At 44.6% G+C, this 19,619-nt stretch overlaps 1 protein-coding gene across 4 annotated transcripts; it reads right to left on the bottom strand.

The window, feature by feature from the left end:
• Window positions 1–158: 158 nt before the first annotated feature.
• On the bottom strand, window positions 159–19,264 carry LOC129853459 (golgin subfamily A member 3-like). Of its 4 annotated transcripts, none has more exons than XM_055919521.1 (24): window positions 19,008–19,264; window positions 17,838–18,162; window positions 16,661–16,954; window positions 15,468–15,580; window positions 14,356–15,113; window positions 13,958–14,066; window positions 13,498–13,804; window positions 13,126–13,328; window positions 12,858–12,995; window positions 12,507–12,668; window positions 11,886–12,254; window positions 11,693–11,770; window positions 11,321–11,584; window positions 11,059–11,153; window positions 9,237–9,453; window positions 8,914–9,057; window positions 8,457–8,654; window positions 8,183–8,299; window positions 7,865–8,004; window positions 7,495–7,627; window positions 7,166–7,288; window positions 4,447–4,611; window positions 2,592–2,749; window positions 159–2,393 (listed from the first exon to the last, which is right to left on the bottom strand). In XM_055919521.1, the coding sequence occupies exons 2-24, from the start codon at window positions 17,980–17,982 to the stop codon at window positions 2,201–2,203; spliced, it is 4,623 nt and encodes a 1,540-aa protein (XP_055775496.1). In that variant the 5' UTR covers window positions 17,983–18,162; window positions 19,008–19,264; the 3' UTR covers window positions 159–2,200. The 4 variants fall into 4 exon arrangements, with proteins under 4 accessions (XP_055775496.1, XP_055775498.1, XP_055775499.1 ...); XM_055919523.1 differs by having other exon boundaries at window positions 2,592–2,746; XM_055919524.1 differs by having other exon boundaries at window positions 16,787–16,954.
• Window positions 19,265–19,619: the final 355 nt, after the last annotated feature.

The following is a 19,619-nucleotide window of genomic DNA, read 5'->3' as shown; positions in this document are numbered from 1 at the left end:
GCCAACCCATCTATCAAATGGCAGTGTATGAAATAAGAAAATGGATGAGCATTGACGAATAGTTCAACCTTATGAGAAATACAACTGTATTTTTAACATTTTATATATTTGAATTAATCTGCTTAGCAGTTCTATGCAAATATTTGCAGATTAAAAGATTGAACAGCAAATACAGCAAGGTTTATTTAGAGAACTAGTATCCCAGCTCCATGTACCAACAGATGTTATGTATTCAAATATGCAGATAACAGTAAAAGGTAGCTTAGAATATAGTCAATGTTATCAGTTACCAGTCAACTGAACATAGCTTTCCCTTCAACTATAGGTTGTCCCTTTGAAAATACCCATGTTATCACAGTGTGGTTAAAAATATTCTATTCACTTTGACTGGTATGATACAGGTTGTCTGGAATTGAGTATACCAGCATATAAAACATCAGTCACATCACAACTGCATGTGCTGTAGGTTATGGTGCCCATTGCTGTGTCTTCATTTGGACTTTTAACAATTGTTAGTTTGAAAAAAAAAAATGCTTTGATTTACAGGTTGCATATAACATTTTATCATTCTCAAATGTTTTTTTTTGCTCATTACACTATTACACAATGATCAAGTCATTACATTATAGGAATACGTAGAGAAAAAAAGTATATTCTTATATTAATCTCTGCAAGGAACAATCAGTTTCCCTTGACAGTAAACCAACCTCAAAGGAATTAAACAAGCAATTAAGGGGTGGACTTTTTCAGTAAATACGAAACCATAGTAACAACAAAAATGAATACATCTCACTCAAAGAAGTAACATTTTGCGTAAAAGTTATCTTACACCTTCCCCTCAGTCAGTTACAGGAAGCCCTCATGATTTGTGCAACATCGGTTGAGACTACCCAAGTATTTAACCATAAACAATTCAGTTTGGATTTGCACACACACTTTCAATAGGAATAATGATACTTTCATTCATAACATTTAGTCCTTCAAAAAATATTCCTTATTAAGGCTTTGCAAAACACATTACTACAGTCGAAATCAGACAACAAACAACTTCATACACAGTTAAGAAGGATTCCACACAGTTGCAGAGCCCACAGTGATATGTCCATAGAAAGCTTTATATATATATAAAAAAAGAGAACACTGATTTTTCAACAAGAAGCAATTAAAAAACAAATAGATTGATGTTAATGACATTAAAATGTGAGGCGTACTAAAAGGAGAATGATGGGGATTCATCAATCAGCCCAAAAGCCATAGGGGCATTTGACCAGATGACTCTCTACATCCCAAATCAACCCCTAGCCTACACCCTCTATACACTTGTGTAGACCTGAGAGGATTGAATGTGTGTAGTTACTGTTTCACAGTAACCATCCAGGCTGTATCATAAACAGGCCACGATTGGAAGTCACTTGGGCGCGCACAATTGGCTCAGCGTCGTCCGGGTTTGGACGGTGTAGGCCGTCATTGTAAATAAGAATTTGTTCTTAACTGACTTGCCTAGTTAAATAAATGTTCAATAATTTTAAAAATACATTCATCCAATCATTTCAGATCTTCAGGAGTGTCTAAGTGGGGAGATTAGGGATTGATTTGGAATTCATGTTTACGGACCGGCTCTCATTCACAGGCAGAGAAAAACAGTTCAGAGGGGTCTGTAGTATGTGTTACTAACAATATAGCTTATAACAACAATGGCAGACACTTTATGCAGGCTTTAAACTGTCTCACTTATCTAACTGGAGCATGAGAAAGTACCAGTATGCGCAAACAAACCTCTACCATAATTAAACTGGGGTAAGGGTCAGTTGCCATGGCAAATTTTGATTGTTTGAGAGACAGAAGAGAATATGCCTTACATGGGGTCAATGACTTCAAATCAGAAGACCGGAGGAATCCCCTAACAGAGGAGTTGTCAATGTTATTTAAGATTCAATATTGTAATTCCTGAATAGTAAATAAATAAATATGACAGCCAGAACAGAAGTATAGACAGGGAAAGTCCAAATAAAGAGTAAAGCTATGGTATAAGTACACATTACTTTACACAAGCATTGTCTGTGCTAATGGGATAATAATGCCAAATGTTGGCAGCAATTGATAGGAAATGGGGGGGTAAAAAGGTAGGGAGGTAAAAAATAAGTGGCCTTGTGGATAAAACTCCACTCTGTCTGCCTGAAAAGGTGTTGCATTACAATGGCTATGTCTCCTCCTCCGCTCCTCCTCCTCTGTTACTGTCCACATGGTTTAGATGGGTGGATGTTGCGGAGTCATTGTCCAGCGGCACCCCCAGTCGAGCCAGTTCTTCCTCTGCGTTAGTCCATGACGTCATGGACTCGTGCACGGTGACTGTGTGCTCCTCCATCTGCTTCTGAAGGCTGTCCATCTCATGCCTGCAGGAAACACACAATCACTTTAGTGTACTGGCATCGGATTCCTATTACATCATTATAATACACCATCCACATGTGAGATAAATATGTTTTGAGAGTAAACGATTTCCTTCTGGTTATCGTGAGCTACAATAGCATATTTTCCCCACAGGTTTTCCACTCCCAGAAGGTAAGGAAGACATGGTGGTATTTTCTTACTTGAGCTGGCGCAGACAGTTGTGCAGGTTATTGAGGGGCTCCTTGTTGATGGAGGCAGTGGGCTTGAGCAGTTCATCCAGCAGGGAGGCAGGCACAGGGCAGTCTGGGATCTTCACCGGGGTCACTGGGTTCGATGGGTTTGATGGCTCCATCCTCTGCTGTTCAATCAGGAAAGGAACACATCAGCACATAAAGGAAGCCTGCATTCTGTGTGATATATGTTCTCTAGTGTGTTTATTAGGAAATAACTTCATACCCCTTCATCAAACCAGAACAAAACATAGTGCATTCGGAAAGTATTCAGACGCCTTGACTTTTCACATATTTTGTTACGTCACAGCCTTATTCTAAAATGTATTAAATAGTCCCCCCCCCCCTCATCTACACACAATTGCCCATAATGACTAAGCAAAAACAAGTTTAGACATTTTTGCAAATTTATTAAAAAATATATATATATAAAAAATATCACATTTACATAAGTATTCAGACCCTTTACTTAGTACTTTGTTGAAGCACCTTTGGCAGGGATTACAGCCTTGAGTCTTCTTGGGCATGACACTACAAGCTTGGCACACCTGTATTTGGGGAGTGTTTCCCATTCTTCTCTGCAGATCCTCTCAAGCTCTGTCAGGTTGAATGCGGAGTGTCTCTGCACAGCTATTTTCAGGTCTCTTCAGGGATGTTCGATCAGGTTCAAGTCCGGGCTCTGGCTGGGCCACTCAAGGACATTCAGAGACATGTCCCGAAGCCACTCCTGCGTTGTCTTGGCTGTGTGCTTAGGGTCGTTGTCCTGTTGGAAGGTGAACCTTCGCCCCAGTCTGAGGTCCTGAGCACTCTGGATCAAGGATCTCTTTGTACTTTGCACTGTTCATCTTTCTCTCGATCCTGACTAGTCTCCCAGTCCCTCCCACTGAAAAACATTTCCCCACCCTGATGCTGCCACCAGGGATAGTGCCAGGTTTCCTCCAGACGCTTGGCATTCAGGCCAAAGATTTAAATCTGATTCATGGGGTACTGCAGAGATGGTTGTCCGTCTGGAAGGTTCTCCCATCTCCACAGAGGAACTCTGGAGCTTTGTCAGAGGGACCATTGGGTTCTTGGTCCCTCCCTGACCAAGGCCCCTTCTTCCCCAATTGCTCAGTTTGGCCGGGCGGCCAGCTCTAGGAAGAGCCTTGGTGGTTCCAAACTTCTTCCATTTAAGAATGATGGAGGCCACTGTGTTTTTGGGGACCTTCAATGCTGCAGACATTTCTTGGTACCCTTCCCCAGATCTGTGCCTCGACACAATCCTGTCTCTGAGCTCTATGGACAATTCCTTCAACCTCATGGCTTGGTTTTTGATCTGACATGCACTGTCAACTGTGGGACCTTATAGACAGGTGTGTGCCTTTCCAAATTATGTCCAATCAATTGAATTTACCACAGATGGACTCCCAAGTTGTAGAAACATCTTAAGGATGATCAATGGAAACAGGATGCACCTGAGCTCAATTGAGTCTCATAGCAAAGGATCTGAATACTTACGTAAATAAGGATTTTTATTTTATTTTGTTTTTTACATTTGCTAAAATTTAAAAAAACTTGTTTTCGTTTGTCAAGGGATCTGCATACTTCCGAATGCACTGTATACCATGTTACACTTGGATATCCACCGCCTTCTCAAAGCCATTGGATGAGCTGTATATTCTACCAAACACGCCAATATTGAAATACCATCCCTACTGATATAAACATGTAAATACAAAAGTGCACCTCAGTCTCAGCCAGGTAGGTCTCAATTTGACACAACACCAATATTAAAAAGCCATAACATCTGACAAAAAAATGGCCTCTTCTTCCTCAGGTAGCTTACCTTCCGGAGGCGGTTCTGTTTGAGGTCCAGTTTGAGCTGCTGGTTCTGCAGCAGGACAGTCTTCATGCTGTTCCTCAGCTCCCCCACCTTGGCCTGCAGCATGAACTTATCTTTCCTGGTGCTGCTGAGCTCCTCCTGCACAGACTCCAGCTCCACCTTAATGCCCTAGAATGCAGAGCAAGGCAAAGTTAGGCACAAAATTGCAACACAATGGACAATGATAGAGTGATGCATCTGTGGTTTACAGTCTGGATGTTAGCAAAGTGTGCAGTGGAGCTAGCCAGCTACAATTGAAGTCGGAAGTTTACATACACTGTAGCCAAATACATTTAAACTCAGTATTTCTTTTTACAATTCCTGACATTTAATCCTTGTAAAAATTCTCTGTCTTAGGTCAGTTAGGATCGCCACTTTATTTTAAGAATGTGAAATGTCAGAATAATAGTAGAAAGAATGATTTATTTCATCTTTTATTTCTTTCATCACATTCCCAGTGGGTCAGAAGTTTACATATATTCAATTAGTATTTGGTAGCATTGCCTTTAAATTGTTTAACTTGGGTCAAACGTTTCAGGTAGCCTTCCACAAGCTTCCAACAATAAGTTGGGTGAATTTTGACCCATTCCTCCTGACAGAGTTGGTGTAACTGAGTCAGGTTTGTAGGCCTCCTTGCTCGCACACGCTTTTTCAGTTCTGCCCACACATTTTCTATGGGATTGAGGTCAGGGCTTTGTGATGGCCACTCCAATACCTTGACTTTGTTGTCCTTAAGCCATTCTGCCACAACGTTGGAAGTATGCGTGGGGTCATTGTCCATTTGGAAGACCCATTTGCGACCAAGCTTTAACTTCCTGACTGATGTCTTGAGATATTGCTTCAATATATCCAAATAATTTCTTCCCCCATGAGGCCATCTATTTTGTGAAGTGTACCAGTCCCTCATGAAGCAAAGCACCCCCACAACATGATGCTGCCACCCCCGTGCTTCACGGTTGGGATGGTGTTCTTCGGCTTGCAAGCCTCCCCCTTTTTCCTCCAAACATAACGATGGTCATTATGGCCAAACAGTTCTATTTTTCTTTCATCAGACCAGAGGACATTTCTCCAAAAAGTATGATCTTTGTCCCCATGCTCAGTTGCAAACCGTAGTCTGGCTTTTTTATGGCGGTTTTAGAGCAGTGGCTTCTTCCTTGCTGAGTGGACTTTCAGGTTATGTCGATATAGGACTCGTTTTACTGTGGATATAGATGTTTTGTACCTGTTTCCTCCAGCATCTTCACAAGGTCCTTTGCTGTTGTTCTGGGATTGATTTGCACTTTTCGCACCAAAGTACGTTCATCTCTAGGAGACAGAACGCGTCTCCTTCCTGAGCGGTATGACGGCTGCGTGGTCCCATGGTGTTTATACTTGCGTACTATTGTTTGTACAGATGAACGTGGTACCTTCAGGCATTTGGAAATTGCTCCCAAGGATGAACCAAACTTGTGGAGGTCTACAATACTTTTTCTGAGGTCTTGGCTGATTTCTTTTGATTTTTCCATGTCAAGCAAAGAGGCACTGAGTTTGAAGGTAGGCCTTGAAATACATCCACAGGTACACCTCCAATTGACTCAAATAATGTCAATTAGAATATCAGAAGCTTCTAAAGCCATGACATAATTTTCTGGAATGTTCCAAGCTGTTTAAAGGCACAGTCAACTTGGTGTATGTTAACTTCTTACCCATTGGAATTGTAATACAGTATAAGTGAAATAGTTTGTCTGTAAACAATTGTTGGAAAAATTACTTGCGTTATGCACAAAGTAGATGTCCTAACCGACTTGCCAAAACTATAGTTTGTTAACAAGAAATTTGTGGAGTGGTTGAAAAACGAGTTTTAATGACTCCAACCTAAGTGTATGTAAACTTCAACTGTATGTCATCACTACCCTGTTGGGTGTGCGTGCATGTTCCCATCTAGCCGGCTACCTCCTGGTTACTCAACCCTGCACCTTAGAGGCTGCTGACCTATGTACATAGACATGGAATCACTGGTCACTTTAAATGGAACACTAGTCACTTTAATAATGTTTACATACTGCTTTACACCTTTCATATGTATATACTGTATTTTAGTCAATGCCACAGACATTGCGCATCCTAATATTGATATATATAAAAAAAAAATCTCCCCAATTTCATGATATCCAATTGGTAGTTTGTCTCGTCCCATCGCTGCAACTCCTGTACGGACTCAAGAGAGGCGAAGGTCGAGAGCCATACATCCTCCGAAACACAACCCAGCCGCACCAATGTTTTGGAGGAAACACTGTACAGCTGGTGTCAGCGTGGATGCGCCCGGCCGCCACAAGGAGTCGCGAGGACGCAATGGGACAAAGACTTCCCAGCCGGCCAAACCCTCCCCTAACCCGGACGACGCTGGGCCAATTGTGCGCCACCTCATAGGTCTCCCGGTCGCAGCCGCCTGCGACACAGCCCGGGATCGAACCCGGATCTGTAGTGACGCCTCTAGTACTGCAATGCAGTGCCTTAGACCACTGCGCCACTCTGGAACTTAATTCCATTCTTTTACTTTTAGATTTGCGTGTATTGTTGTGAATTGTTAGATACTACTGCACTGTTGGAGCTAGGAACACAAGCATTTCGCTACACCTGCAATAACATCTGCTAAATATGTGTATGAGACCAATACAATCTGATTTGATCTGTGTGTGTGTACCTGTAGAGCTGTCTGCAGGCTGTCCAGCTCCCTCTGGCTGCACTGCTCCACCATCTCCAGCTGCTGTCTCTGGGCCTCGATTTCCCTCTGCCTCTGCTCCACTTCCCACTTCAAATCCTCCACCTAGGGGAGAGAACACAGCCAAGAGTCATTGACCAATGTCACTTTCAACAAACTACTTCCCCATTCAGTCCTGGGTTGTGTTCAGTAGGGCACACTGTAGCAAAAGAAAAGTGTGTTCTTATTGGAAAAGTTCTAATTTTTTTCTCCCTACTGAACACGACCATGGTTGTGCCTATTGTATAGCGTGGTGTGGCATAGCTAGTTACCTCCTGGTTGGTTAGAGGCTGCTTGCTGAACTGCTCATCCAGCTGTTTCTGGAGGATCTGGAGCTGGGAGTGGGCCTCTGACAGCTCCTCCTGGAACCTGGAGACCTCCTGAGAGTGTTTTTCATCCTGAGCCCTATGGAGGGGAAGGAAATTATATTAGGGTAAGACAATGTTAAAATAAAGGGGACACATTAGATCAAAAGAAAACAATTATGTTGAGTTAGATGGGGTTATTCCCTAAAATACAAGGACAGAGCATTCCCTAACGATTCCATCGACTCATAGGGTAATCAAAATCTTCTCTATCTGTTAAACACAGCATCATTGCAGGTCTTATTCACTAAACTATAAAGTGCACATTTAGACCCACTGCAGTTTGTGTGCCTCGCTGTGCAGGGATTTGACCAGCTCCTCTTTGGCCTGCAGGTCCTTCTTGATCTCACACAGCTCCAGCATGGCTGCCCGGTAGTGCCGCCTGTTGTGGGCAGCCTCCGCCTTGGCTGCTGCCACCTAGTGCACAACACACATTTACAGTCTGTCTCCAGTCCATTACAGTATGTTACAATGTGTTAATGACAATACAAGACTATGTTGTGGCTGGGCCAGTTTGTCTCCTTCATGGAGGGTTGTATGTGTATGTAATGTGTTAATGACAACAGATTATGACTGTTGGGTTGGGAGTCTTTACCTGCTCTTTCAGGTCCTTGACTTTGGTCTTTTCCTTCTCCAAGGCGACCTGTAGAGTCTGGACCAGCTGGTTCATCTGCTGGTCTTCCTCCTCTTTGCGTTTTAGTACGGCTTGCACCTGTGGATAAGGGCAAGGAGGAGAATAGAATAAAACAAAATTTTCTGTTAGCTTTTTAATGAAAAGGGGCAACCATCAATGGTGTTATCGTATGGGTTTAGTCATTTAATTGATCAGTGATAGTAGTAACTGAGAATGTAACATTGAAGCCTTTTACCTGGAGGTTGAGCTGGACCAGGTCTGCCTCTCTCTTGGCTAGGGCGGTCTCCAGAATATTGGAATGTTCCCGCAGTGCATTGTGGGACTGCCCTAGTCCTGTCAACTTCCCTTTCTCATGTTCCAGCTCCAGGGACAGCTTCTTGTTGGCGTCTTCCAGCCTCCTAATCCGCCTTTTGAAGCATCGTGCCTCCTGCAGCTGTGGATGACAAAGATATACGATTTTACAATCAAACTTTTGAGAAGCACTTATACCATTGGCTGCGAGTAATTTTCAAAGGGGTTGGGATAGCATAGCAAAACACACATTTCCACAGACATTCATTGACAAAAAGTAATCGCTACAAGAAAATATTTTACCTAAAAAATACATTACAACTTTTACATTTCCTGGAACGTTCTCCAGCAAAATGGTGAACAAATTAAGATCCTACATTGTAGGTAAGACAACCACTCACCTCATCCTCAAGCTCCATTACTTTCTCCTGGTACTCCTCCAGCTCAGTGCTGGTGAGGGAAATTACCTCCTGAAGCTCTTTCTCCAGCATGGCCTTGCTGTGGCTCATAGCCTGGAGCTCACTCTGCAGAACCTCAATTTTATCCTGGAACAAGTATAGGTTTAGGCTATAGAAATATCACCACAGCTAAAGATGTGCTTAAATCTTATATTATGACTATTGCCACATGATATGATCAGAAACAAACTCTGGACCCTAGTTCCTAGTTAAGTCATTTGATCAGGAAAAACACTGGGCCCTTATCAGGGTAGTACTATATGTACCTGCAGGGCCTGGTTGTTGCCTCCATCTGAGACCTGGGCCTTGACTTTGACCAGCTCTGCCTCTGTGGTCTCCTTGTCTGCCAGGGCTTCCTGGAGCCTACGACTCAGGATGCCCACTGCGTTCTCATAGGCCTTGTGCTTGGCCTTCATCTCCTTCTGCGCGCTGGTCAAATCGGTCCCCAGCCGCTTCATTCTCACCTTCTGCTCTGAGATGGCCCTGAGAGAGTAAAACAAGACAATTAGACACATCAACAGTAGTGCACATCTAAGAAATCTGACTAAAATAGATTGAGAGAGATATTTATTCCCGTTCATATAAACTCAGCAAAAAAAGAAACGTCCCTGATTCAGGACCCTGTCTTCCAAAGATAATTCGTAAAATTCCAAATAACTTCACAGATCTTCATTGTAAAGGGTTTAAACACTGTTTCCCATGCTTGTTCAATGAACCATAAACAATTAATGAACATGCACCTGTGGTACGGTCGTTAAGACACTAACAGCTTACAGACGGTAGGCAATTAAGGTCATAGTTATGAAAACTTGGGACACTAAAGAGGCCTTTCGACTAACTCTGAAAAACACCAAAAGAAAGATGCCCAGGGTCCCTGCTCATCTGCGTGAACGTGGCTTTGGCATGCTGTAAGGAAGCATGAGGACTGCAGATGTGGCCAGGGCAATAAATGGCAATGTCCGTACTGTGAGACTCCTAAGACAGTGCTACAGGGAGACAGGACGGACAGCTGATCGTTCTCGCAGTGGCAGACCATGTGTAACAACACCTGCACAGGATCGGTACATCCGAACATCACACCTGCGGGACAGGTACAGGATGGCAACAACATCCTGTGCTCAGACTGTCCGCAATAGGCTGAGAGAGGCTGGACTGAGAGCTTGTAGGCCTATTGTGAGGCAGGTATTCACCAGACATCACCGGCAACAACGCCTCCTATGGGCACAAACCCACCGTCGCTGGACCAGACAGTACTGGCAAAAAAGTGCTCTTCACTGACGAGTCGCGGTTTTGTCTCACCAGGGGTGATGGTCGGATTCGCGTTTATCATCGAAGGAATGAGCGTTACACCGAGGCCTGTACTCTGGAGCGGAATCGATTTGGAGGTGGAGGGTCCGTCATGATCTGGGTGTGTCACAGCATCATCGGACTGAGCTTGTATTCATTGCAGGAAATCTCAATGCTGTGTGACATCCTCCTCCCTCATGTGGTACCCTTCCTGCAGGCTCATCCTGACATGACCCTCCAGCATGACAATGCCACCAGCCATACTGCTTGTTCTGTGCGTGATTGTGTTCTGCCATGGCCAGCGAAGAGCCCGGATCTCAATCCCATTGAGCACGTCTGGGACCTGTTGGATTGGAGGGTGAGGGCCATTCCCCCCAGAAATGTCCGGGAACTTGCAGGTGCCTTGGTGGAAGAGTGGGGTAACATCTCACAGCAAGAACAGGCAAATATGGTGCAGTCCATGAGGAGGAGATGCACTGCAGTACTTAGTATCTGGTGTGGCCACCAGCTGCATTGACTGTTACTTTTGATTTTGACCACTCATTTGACACATTATTCAATTTCTGTTAGTACATGTCTGTGGAACTTATTCAGTTTATGTCTCAGTTGTTGAATCTTGTTATGTTCATACATGTTAAGTTTGCTGAAAATAAACGCAGTTGACAGTGAAAGGACGTTTCTTTTTTAGCCGAGTTTACTGATACCATTTATAGAGATTCATAATGAATCTTGTTGGGCCATTACTATGGTAACCAGGCTAGTTCCAGAAGTCAGTCTGCCTTTAGAAATGTTGTGACTCACTTCTTGGCTTCCGACTGCATCTGCTCCACCTGTTTCTTCAGGCCCTCATTCTCCTCCGTCACTGCTGCTAGCTGACTCTGGTCAAACTGCAGGGACTGTGGAGGGACATCAAAAGCACACTGATTATTATCAAATGCCTATCAAAGATAGCCAGATAAGGCAATGGGATATGTAATGCAAGTATTGTCATGGAAGTAATGCAAAGAAAACCTTTACAAAGTCCTAGAAAAAAAACTAAAACTTCTAGGGAGGCATTCTGTACCTGGATCTGTGTCTCCAGCTGATCCCTCTCGGTCTGCACGGACTGCAGGTGGTTCTCCAGGCTGTTCATCTGCTGCGAGACCCGGACCACCTCCTTCTGCAGCCGGCTCTGCTCCAGCTCAGCCTTCTGCTTCTGCCCCTGGGCCTCCAGCAGCTCCTGCTTCAGCCCCTTCACCTCCGACACCAGACGCTTCTTAGTCGACTTCAGCTCGCTGATCAGCTGCTCCTTGGAGCCGGCGTCCCGCCGATAGGCCTCCACCATAACCTGATGGGTGGGGAACAGGAAGAGGTGTGAAGAGATGAATCCTGTGTGTGAATGTGTGTGTGTGTGTGTGTGTGTAAACAATCCTCCCAAAGCCAAACAAACAAGTACCTTTTGCTGCATGAACTGCTCTTTCAATTTCTGAGCTTGTTTCTTCAGGGTGCCGTTTTCCTGCTGCAGAGTTTCAATCTAAAAAGAAAAAGGAGAAGGTGTTAACATTCTAAGCTCAAACATGGTTGCTCAACAGCCACAGTAGGGTTGTGTGTGATGGGACCCATTGGCTCGACGGCGGTTTGTTTCTCACCTGTGAGGCTTTGACCTGGACCTCCTGTCTGAGCTGATCCAGGAGGTACGAGGACACCAGCACCTCCTCCCCCAACCTCTCGGCCCCCTCGTCCAGCTGACTTTTGTCAGCCCTGGCAGCCTGGAGGGCCACCTCCAGCACAATCTTCTCATTCTGTAGATACTGGATGTTCTCGTCTTTGGTGTTGGTCTCTGTCTGCAGCTCTGCCAGAGTGGCCTCTAGCTCTAGGTAGCGGGCCTCTAGCTGGTTGATGGACTGTTCTTTGGTGTGAAGGCTCTCCTGAGTGGCTGTCAGCTGTCTCATCAGCTCTAGGTGGTCTTTCTGGAGGGCCTCCAGCTGCAGGTCCTTCTGCGATAGGGTCAACTTCATCTGTGGGGGACGCAGAGAGGGGTTACATTAGGCAACTGTTGCTGCAAAATAGCAAACCAGTGAGCGGACATTCCGTTTTCCTCAAAGTATTGGACCTTGTTTTTGTCTAGCTCCTGATATTATTTTGGATGTGCGTAAAAGCCCCACCTTTCATTGATATTAGACCACTGCCCCAGACTATCAAATACCATTCATTTGAACAATACAAAGGTTGTCATAAGTGTTTTCATAAACCCACAATTAGTTCTTTACCTGCTCTAGTTCCCTCTCCAGAGAGCTGGCTGTGTTGGCCAGTTTGTGTAAGTGCTCTCGCTCCTCCTCAAACTCGTCTAGCTTGTGCTGGAGGTCGTCCTCCACCATGTTCTTGGCATCCTGGATCTGCTGGTAGGCAGCCTCCTGGGTCATCATGTCAGTCTACGGCCAAAGGAAGGACAGAGGTCAGATCACACACTGCTTAATAACCTCAAATCTAACTTCTCATATTTTCTTTTGCCAGTAAATCTTAGATTATTTTTCAGTAAAATGTTTAATAATCACATAACACAATATAACTAACACCAATCACATAACATGTCATATTTCCTCATTTCCAAGGAGACAGACCTCAATACTCTGCAGCTGTACGGCGATGCGCTCCTTCTCTTTGATGGAGCGATGCTGCGTTTCTGTCAGCTGGTGGGACAGAGTCACATTCTCTAGCTTTAGGTGCTCCATGACACCAATCTGGGTCATCTGCCCAGCCTGGGGGAAAAAAACATGTCAACTCAGTCAAACAGCATATCAACTCCGTACCACATCAATTTCATAACACGTCAACTCTGCAACACATCAATTCAGTAGAAGGAGGAGCCCTTGCCACAGATAGACTTACCTGCATGTTGGCCACTTCACCCTGGAGCCGGACCCTAGCCTCCTGTGCCAGCGCTAGCTGCTGCTGGTACCATTGGCGGACCTGCTGCAGTGAGTCAATCTCGGCCTGGGAGGTCTTCAGCCGGCTCTGCAAGGTGCTGCGCTCTAGTTGGATCTGCTGGAGCTGAGTCTGGAGTCCACCCATCTGCTGACGCAACTCTTGGACTGCAGAAGGACAACACCAAAACAAATCATTCACAAAGCGTTTTGTACTTAGCACGGTAACAAGTGACGCATCGAATTTCATTAGTATTATTGTGTGGAGCATGTTGTGAGGAGATGATAGTTTTAAAAGCGTGATGCCAAAACTGGGCTCTCCATCCATCCAATTTACCAGCGTTGTCCCTGGAGGTCACGTTCTGCTGCATCTCCTCCACTTTCCCCATGAGCCTCTGGTACTGCTCCTCGGCCACCTGCAAGTCCTTGGCCAGTGATGAAAGGCCGGCGTTCTTGCGCTCTAGGTTGCCCTGCAGCTCCAACATGGCCCTCTCCAGCTGGGAGCAGCTCTGGCGCAGGGTGGAGACCTCCTTGTTGAGGGAGCTCTGTTTCTCCTGGCTGGCCTGGGCCTGCTCCACCTGGTCCCGCAGCTGGGCGTTGACTGTAGCCAGCTGGGCCTGGAGCTCAGTCTTCTCTTTCAGAGCCTGGAGGAGAGGGAGGAATTGTAGGGTGCTAGCTTAGCTATTCTAGTGACGGTAAGTCTGAACATGTAAGGAGTGTTAATTACCTTAGTTGATCCTATGTTTAAAGTGTTAGCCATTGAAGACAGTGAAATCCTTACTACATTTTAGTTATACCTGGTTGGCCTCAGAAGACAGAGACTCTAGCTGACCCTCCAGTCTCATCTTCTCCTTCAGAACCTGGAGCATTTCGTCATGTCCCATCACAGAGCTCTCTAATGACACACTGCAGGAAACAAGCAATTAAACAATATAAGCATAAATCTTGCAAGTGCAATTGACTGGGGCCTTCTAGAACAATCCATGGTAAATTATGATTGGAAAAGTAAGCAAACATAAACCAGTGTACATGCGGATTCGATGTATAACAGCAATGATCTAAAGTAGACTAGTGTTCCTGCTTATTTCCTGTCTGCAACCGCAATGTGCTTATGTTATTCACTAGCACAACACCAGTCAGTTTGTGTTGCTATGTGTCATTACAGAAGTGCTGTGCTGATGATGGTGTGGCCTACCTGCTGGAGAAGCTGTCCCTGCGGCTGCGTGGTTCTCCGGTGCCCTCTCTGTCCTGCTCCAACTCCAGAAGGTGCTGCTCATCACTGGCAGCCTGCAGAACCTCTTGCAGTGAGGGGAAGTTTCCCATAGCCTCTGGGGCAATCTCCCTACCCTCCACTGTGTAGTTCCCGCCCCTTTGCCTGCCCACTGCTGCGGCCAGCATGCCGTAGGTCCCAGTGCCCCTGGTGGAGGTGGACACGCTGCTGTAGGTCGAGCTGTCGCTGTCGTTCCCATCCCCACCGGGCCTCGACCCCGTCCCTGACTCGCTGCCGGCGTCCACCTCCGAGATGTCCTGGAAAGACATTGACGACCCCAGCGGGGCCTCCGAAGAGGTCGTCTCCATGGAGCTGACCTCTGACCTCATGCTGCCCTCTGACAGGGTGGACACAGAGCTCAAGTTGGACCCCAAGGAGCCCATGGAGGAGTCTGCAGAAGTTCTGACCCCACCTCCACCACTACTGCCCCCTGCTGGCTCGGGAGTCTTGTAGTCGGCCAGGGAGTGGATCTTGCCGGGGCGGGCTGACCGTGACTTCCTCTCCTTGGCTGGGGGGATGCCCAGGCTGCCCAGCTTTGGGCCCCGTGGGACGCTGGTCCGCAGGAAGGAGTACTCTGTGGTCATGGAGGTGGTGTTGGCCCGGGGGAGAGCCTCTGGGTGCATCATGAGGTCTGGGTCCAGAGTGCTGAATCCAGTGCGGCTCTTTAAGGTAGAGCGGTGGGACTGGATGAGGAGAGAGGGTAGCATGAGCAGAGGATGTAGTCTACTTCAGACCAGTGTTTCCCCTAGCTTGTTTTCCCCTAGCTTGTTTTCTTGTATGGACACAAAGAAGCAACATTCAGGGCTGCAAACATCAGACCCTTCAACTGAAACTAACAGAAGATAATTTTTATACTATACTGTAGGTAGTGGATAGCAACAAAACTAGGCAAGAAGGCCTGCCATGCCAAAATAATGCTAGGGGAAACACTTCTGCTTCAATTCTACTCTGTAAAGCTTGCAACTGACAGCTTTATCCGGATTAATGTCTGACTGGTGACTGACGCGGTTCACACACACACACACACACACACTCACCGTCTCCTTGTGCCTCTGCACCCTGTACTGTTTGAGCTGCTCCTCCAGGCGTCGCCGAGCATCATGGCGAATCTTCTCCTCATTCTCCATCTCCAATGATTGCTCTTTGACAGCTACAGGAAGAGCAAGTTTAACACAAGAAATAGAAGGGCCTAACTGCACCACCATACAACACAGAATATACTAACAATAACTTAGACATTGTCATACAAGCATACAATACACTTTAGAAGGAAACCACAACTATGTGTGCTACAACTACTTTGTCGCTCAGTTTAGAGACCTTTTTATGTAAGAAATGAGAGTGCTTGTATGACATTGTTTTCCATCCACCATGGTTAGTTACCACCAAGTGAAACTGCATGTAACCTAGTACTTACAAAGCCAAATGAGTAAGACTCAAATCAATCCCATATATTAGCCAGTCGCTTAGTTATTACATTAATGTTAGTAAAATGTGACACACAAAATAGTTTAGTATCCAAACGTATTTTGTTTTTTTTAGCTTTTTTGGTTAGTTAGTTAGTTAGTTTGCAGACAGTTGGTGATATGCCTGATTGATGATGCTCTGTCTGCAATGGCCAGGTGTGCTGAAGACCAACCAACAGGTGTCAAATCAGTGCAACTTAGAAGTTAGCATGAGGACTTCCGGATTGCAGCATCACTTAGAGCAGAGTGCACCATGAACGGAACAAAACCAAGAATGTGACACTCTAAACGAGTTTATGTATGTGACACTGTAAACATTCTATGTGGGAGTGGTTAGCCTGGTGGCTCACAGTAAACAAAAAGCTCTTCAGGCAAAATGAGACATATTCTGTAATAGAACCAATAAACTTAAAATACTTTGCATATCATGGTACCTGTAAGCCTAGTCCATCATCCAAAACAACATTCACCACAGACCACAAGTAAAGGATTAGTTCAAATACAGCCACTACCAAGAGAAGCACCAAGACCCAAATCAAGCAATTAAATGACCACTGGCATTGCACAAAGTAAGCAGGCTCAAACCACCAAACAGATACTCTCTCGATCTAGCTATTTTATGGGAGTGTAGTAAGCACAGGCAAGGGAATTAAATTAGGGTATGGAGGTAGGCCTAAGTCAACAAGTCAACCTCTGAAGCAACATCCCAGAGCAAAAGGGGGGGGGGGGGCACTCACTGCAAGAACAGGTTACAGTATGCTTACACAATTCAGTCTCCTGCATAGGCATACTCAGTCTGAGCGACTGCAATGCGTCGCCCTTGTGAACAGGGCCCTCAGCACTAGTTCCCTCAGACTTCTCTAGCATGGGTGGTGGGAAAGCAGCCACACCTTGGGATGGCTCTTTGGACTGGGGGCTGACGGTGGGGCTGGTGCCTTGAGCAGCAGGGGGCGACGGAGGCAGCAGGGGGCCATTTGGACGGCCGTCCCCTCCAGCGCCTGGGTCCGGGCCCTGTGCCACTTGTTCTCCATTAGGCACCACGTCTGCTTTGAAAGATCCTGCAACAAGGGAGTGGGGTGAGTTGGGGGTTGACAGTGGAGTGTGTCACTATAGTAGGTCATTTACGGCATCCATCCAGTTTGTATTTCACCACACAATGAGAGAGGATTGTGACATACTTGAAATTAAAAAAAGGAAAGGACTTGGAGGCAAGGCTCCTTTGCATGACAAAGTCTATTGTGGCTTTCACAGGAAACCGGTCAAACAAGCTTTGTTGTCAAGCCAGACTAGCGCTATAGGAACTGAAAGTGGCAGTTTGATATTCATTTTACATGTGTCAAGATAGCCAAACAATTTTTATTGAAGGTGAGATGTGTAGGAATAACGACAGCATGCAAATAAGCCTTAGTGCAGTTGAGGTGACTGCGAAGTGACAGTGGATTGTAGATGAGTTATGAGGCTCAGATCTCTGTCCAGACAGTACTGCAATTCCCCATGCAAGTACAAAAAGAGATGTAGCAGGGAGGGGCAGATGGCCTGAGGCGGCAAAGCGATGGCAGGTCGCACACAAGCATGTCATGCATAGTTGGGAAAGAATACTGGTAGAAGACAGAGGAATTGCCTCCATATAAGGAGCTCCTATTACAGCAGATTCCCTTCAACAACAACGTTTTCACAATTATGTCCTGTGAAAATAATACAAGCATTCAGTTATGCTTTCCTATTAACTTAAGAAATGAATTGTTCTCCTACAATTAACTGGTTGAGGAAGAACACACTCCATTGTTTGATGATGAGAGTGGATGGAATCATTAAATCAGTCAGAATTAGGTCAGAGTCAGGTTGCCTAGAATTCCTATATATATTTTAAAAAACTAAAGCTAATAAAATCCTATCATTTGAGGGACAGGCTAGGGTATTAACTAATTAACTACCACTTACCATTAACAACATCCCTCGATGTTGTCGGCTTCTCCTGCCCGCCTTTCTTCAGTAGCTGAGCATCATTCTCCACAGGATCAGCACCATCCTCTTTGGACTGCGGTATCAGGTCTAGTTGATGGTTTTCTCCATTGGTTGTCTCCATCTCAGCAACGGCTGCTTTGTGGTTTACAATTTACATACAGAATCAAATGATGTTACACTGGAGCCCATGGAAGAGAGACGCTATAATCCTTTCAAAACATTTTCTTCCCGTTTGTCCAGTTGAAAAGGTTGAATACAATTCATGCGTCCAAGAAAGGACAACCCAAAACAATGGTCTCCCCTGAAAATGAAAGGTTTAGTTAGTTAATATTTAAGTAGTATGAGCATCATAACGTATTTAGTCTGATCAAAGAAAGAGTAATCTAAATGCAAATTAGCCGTCATCTGAAAGGATTTGCCACGCTGATGGCGTAGCGTGGATGTAGCGAAAAAAAAAAAAAGTGGGCGTGGTCTGCAATAATAACATTGCAAATGTATTGATATAGTACATTATTTACAATAGATTTGGTCAAATGTTCTGACCAACTGGGAGATTGTGGTTGGGAGGAACAACTCCACTAACTGCAATAGCTAAAGCTGTCTAGCTAACTAACGTTAAGTGGATTGAGTTACTAAATATAGCTAACGTTAGGCCTTTGAATATTGTAAGTAACAAATGTGTCTGTTATGAAGATGGCTGGGCTTTACAAACGACATGCATTTCACTACACCCGCAATAACATCTGCTAAACGTGTATGCGACCAATACATTTGATTGGAATCAGTAACAAGCAAGGTAGCTAAGTTAGTTGTCTTTACCAACCTGTCAAGCAAAAACAGCCTACGTTTGCAAGTTAGCTAGTTAGTTAACACATCAGTACCATAACGTTACTTTAGTTATACAAATATTTGCATTAACTGTGTGTTGTCATCCTGCGAGGTTTATGGGGCTAGAATTATTCTAGTATGTCCCGATTTTCACACCGGTACAAGTTGTGTAATTTATATATCAACGCACAACGTGAAATTGTGAAAAGGTTTAATAAATAACCATAATATATATATATATATATATATATATATATATAATAGATAAAAATTGACATGACAATGGTTGAAATGCACGGAAAATGTTTACAAGCCAACCTTTTTCAGACGACTTTTCGTTCTGCTTCTACGTGGCTAAATGGATGCCATTTAGGATACTTGACATCAGGATACATAACATCGTCTAGTAAACACTAATTAAATAATTCTCTCTTTGAGAATTATATATTAATTATTGTTATTTTTCTCTACCTAATAATGTATACATTATAAGCCTATGCTTGGAAATGAGCTAGATTTAAAGGTAAAAATGCCAGACCAGTTGCTGGCCGAACAGTAATAATGAACGGACACCAATGACGTTTTGTCTCGCGCTGGGCGTTGTGGGTGTAAGAGCCCGCCCCTTTGTAATGAATAGAAAAAACATGTACTCCCTCTGGCGGTCGTGGAGTAAAACTGCGCCCTTTTTATCAGACATTTTTTCTAGTTTTGTCAAACTGTAACAAAATGTTGTTGGGAAAAACGTTTATTTAATTCTGTATCCCCATAATATATAAAGGTTACAGTGTGTATTACCATGCGGATGTTTTACTGTCATTATGATGTCTCTCTATGCAAAATAGGGTGTGATTAGATAATGCCTTGTCATTAAAGATGGGGATTGTTTCTAACTACTCAGCACTCAACTGAAGACAAATTACACTGATCAAA

This window comes from Salvelinus fontinalis, chromosome 4 (genome assembly GCF_029448725.1).
Source record: "Salvelinus fontinalis isolate EN_2023a chromosome 4, ASM2944872v1, whole genome shotgun sequence".
NCBI classification, from domain to species: Eukaryota; Metazoa; Chordata; class Actinopteri; order Salmoniformes; family Salmonidae; genus Salvelinus; species Salvelinus fontinalis.
The sequence above is the reverse complement of the archived record's forward strand: the minus strand, read 5'-3'. Positions and strand labels throughout refer to the sequence as shown.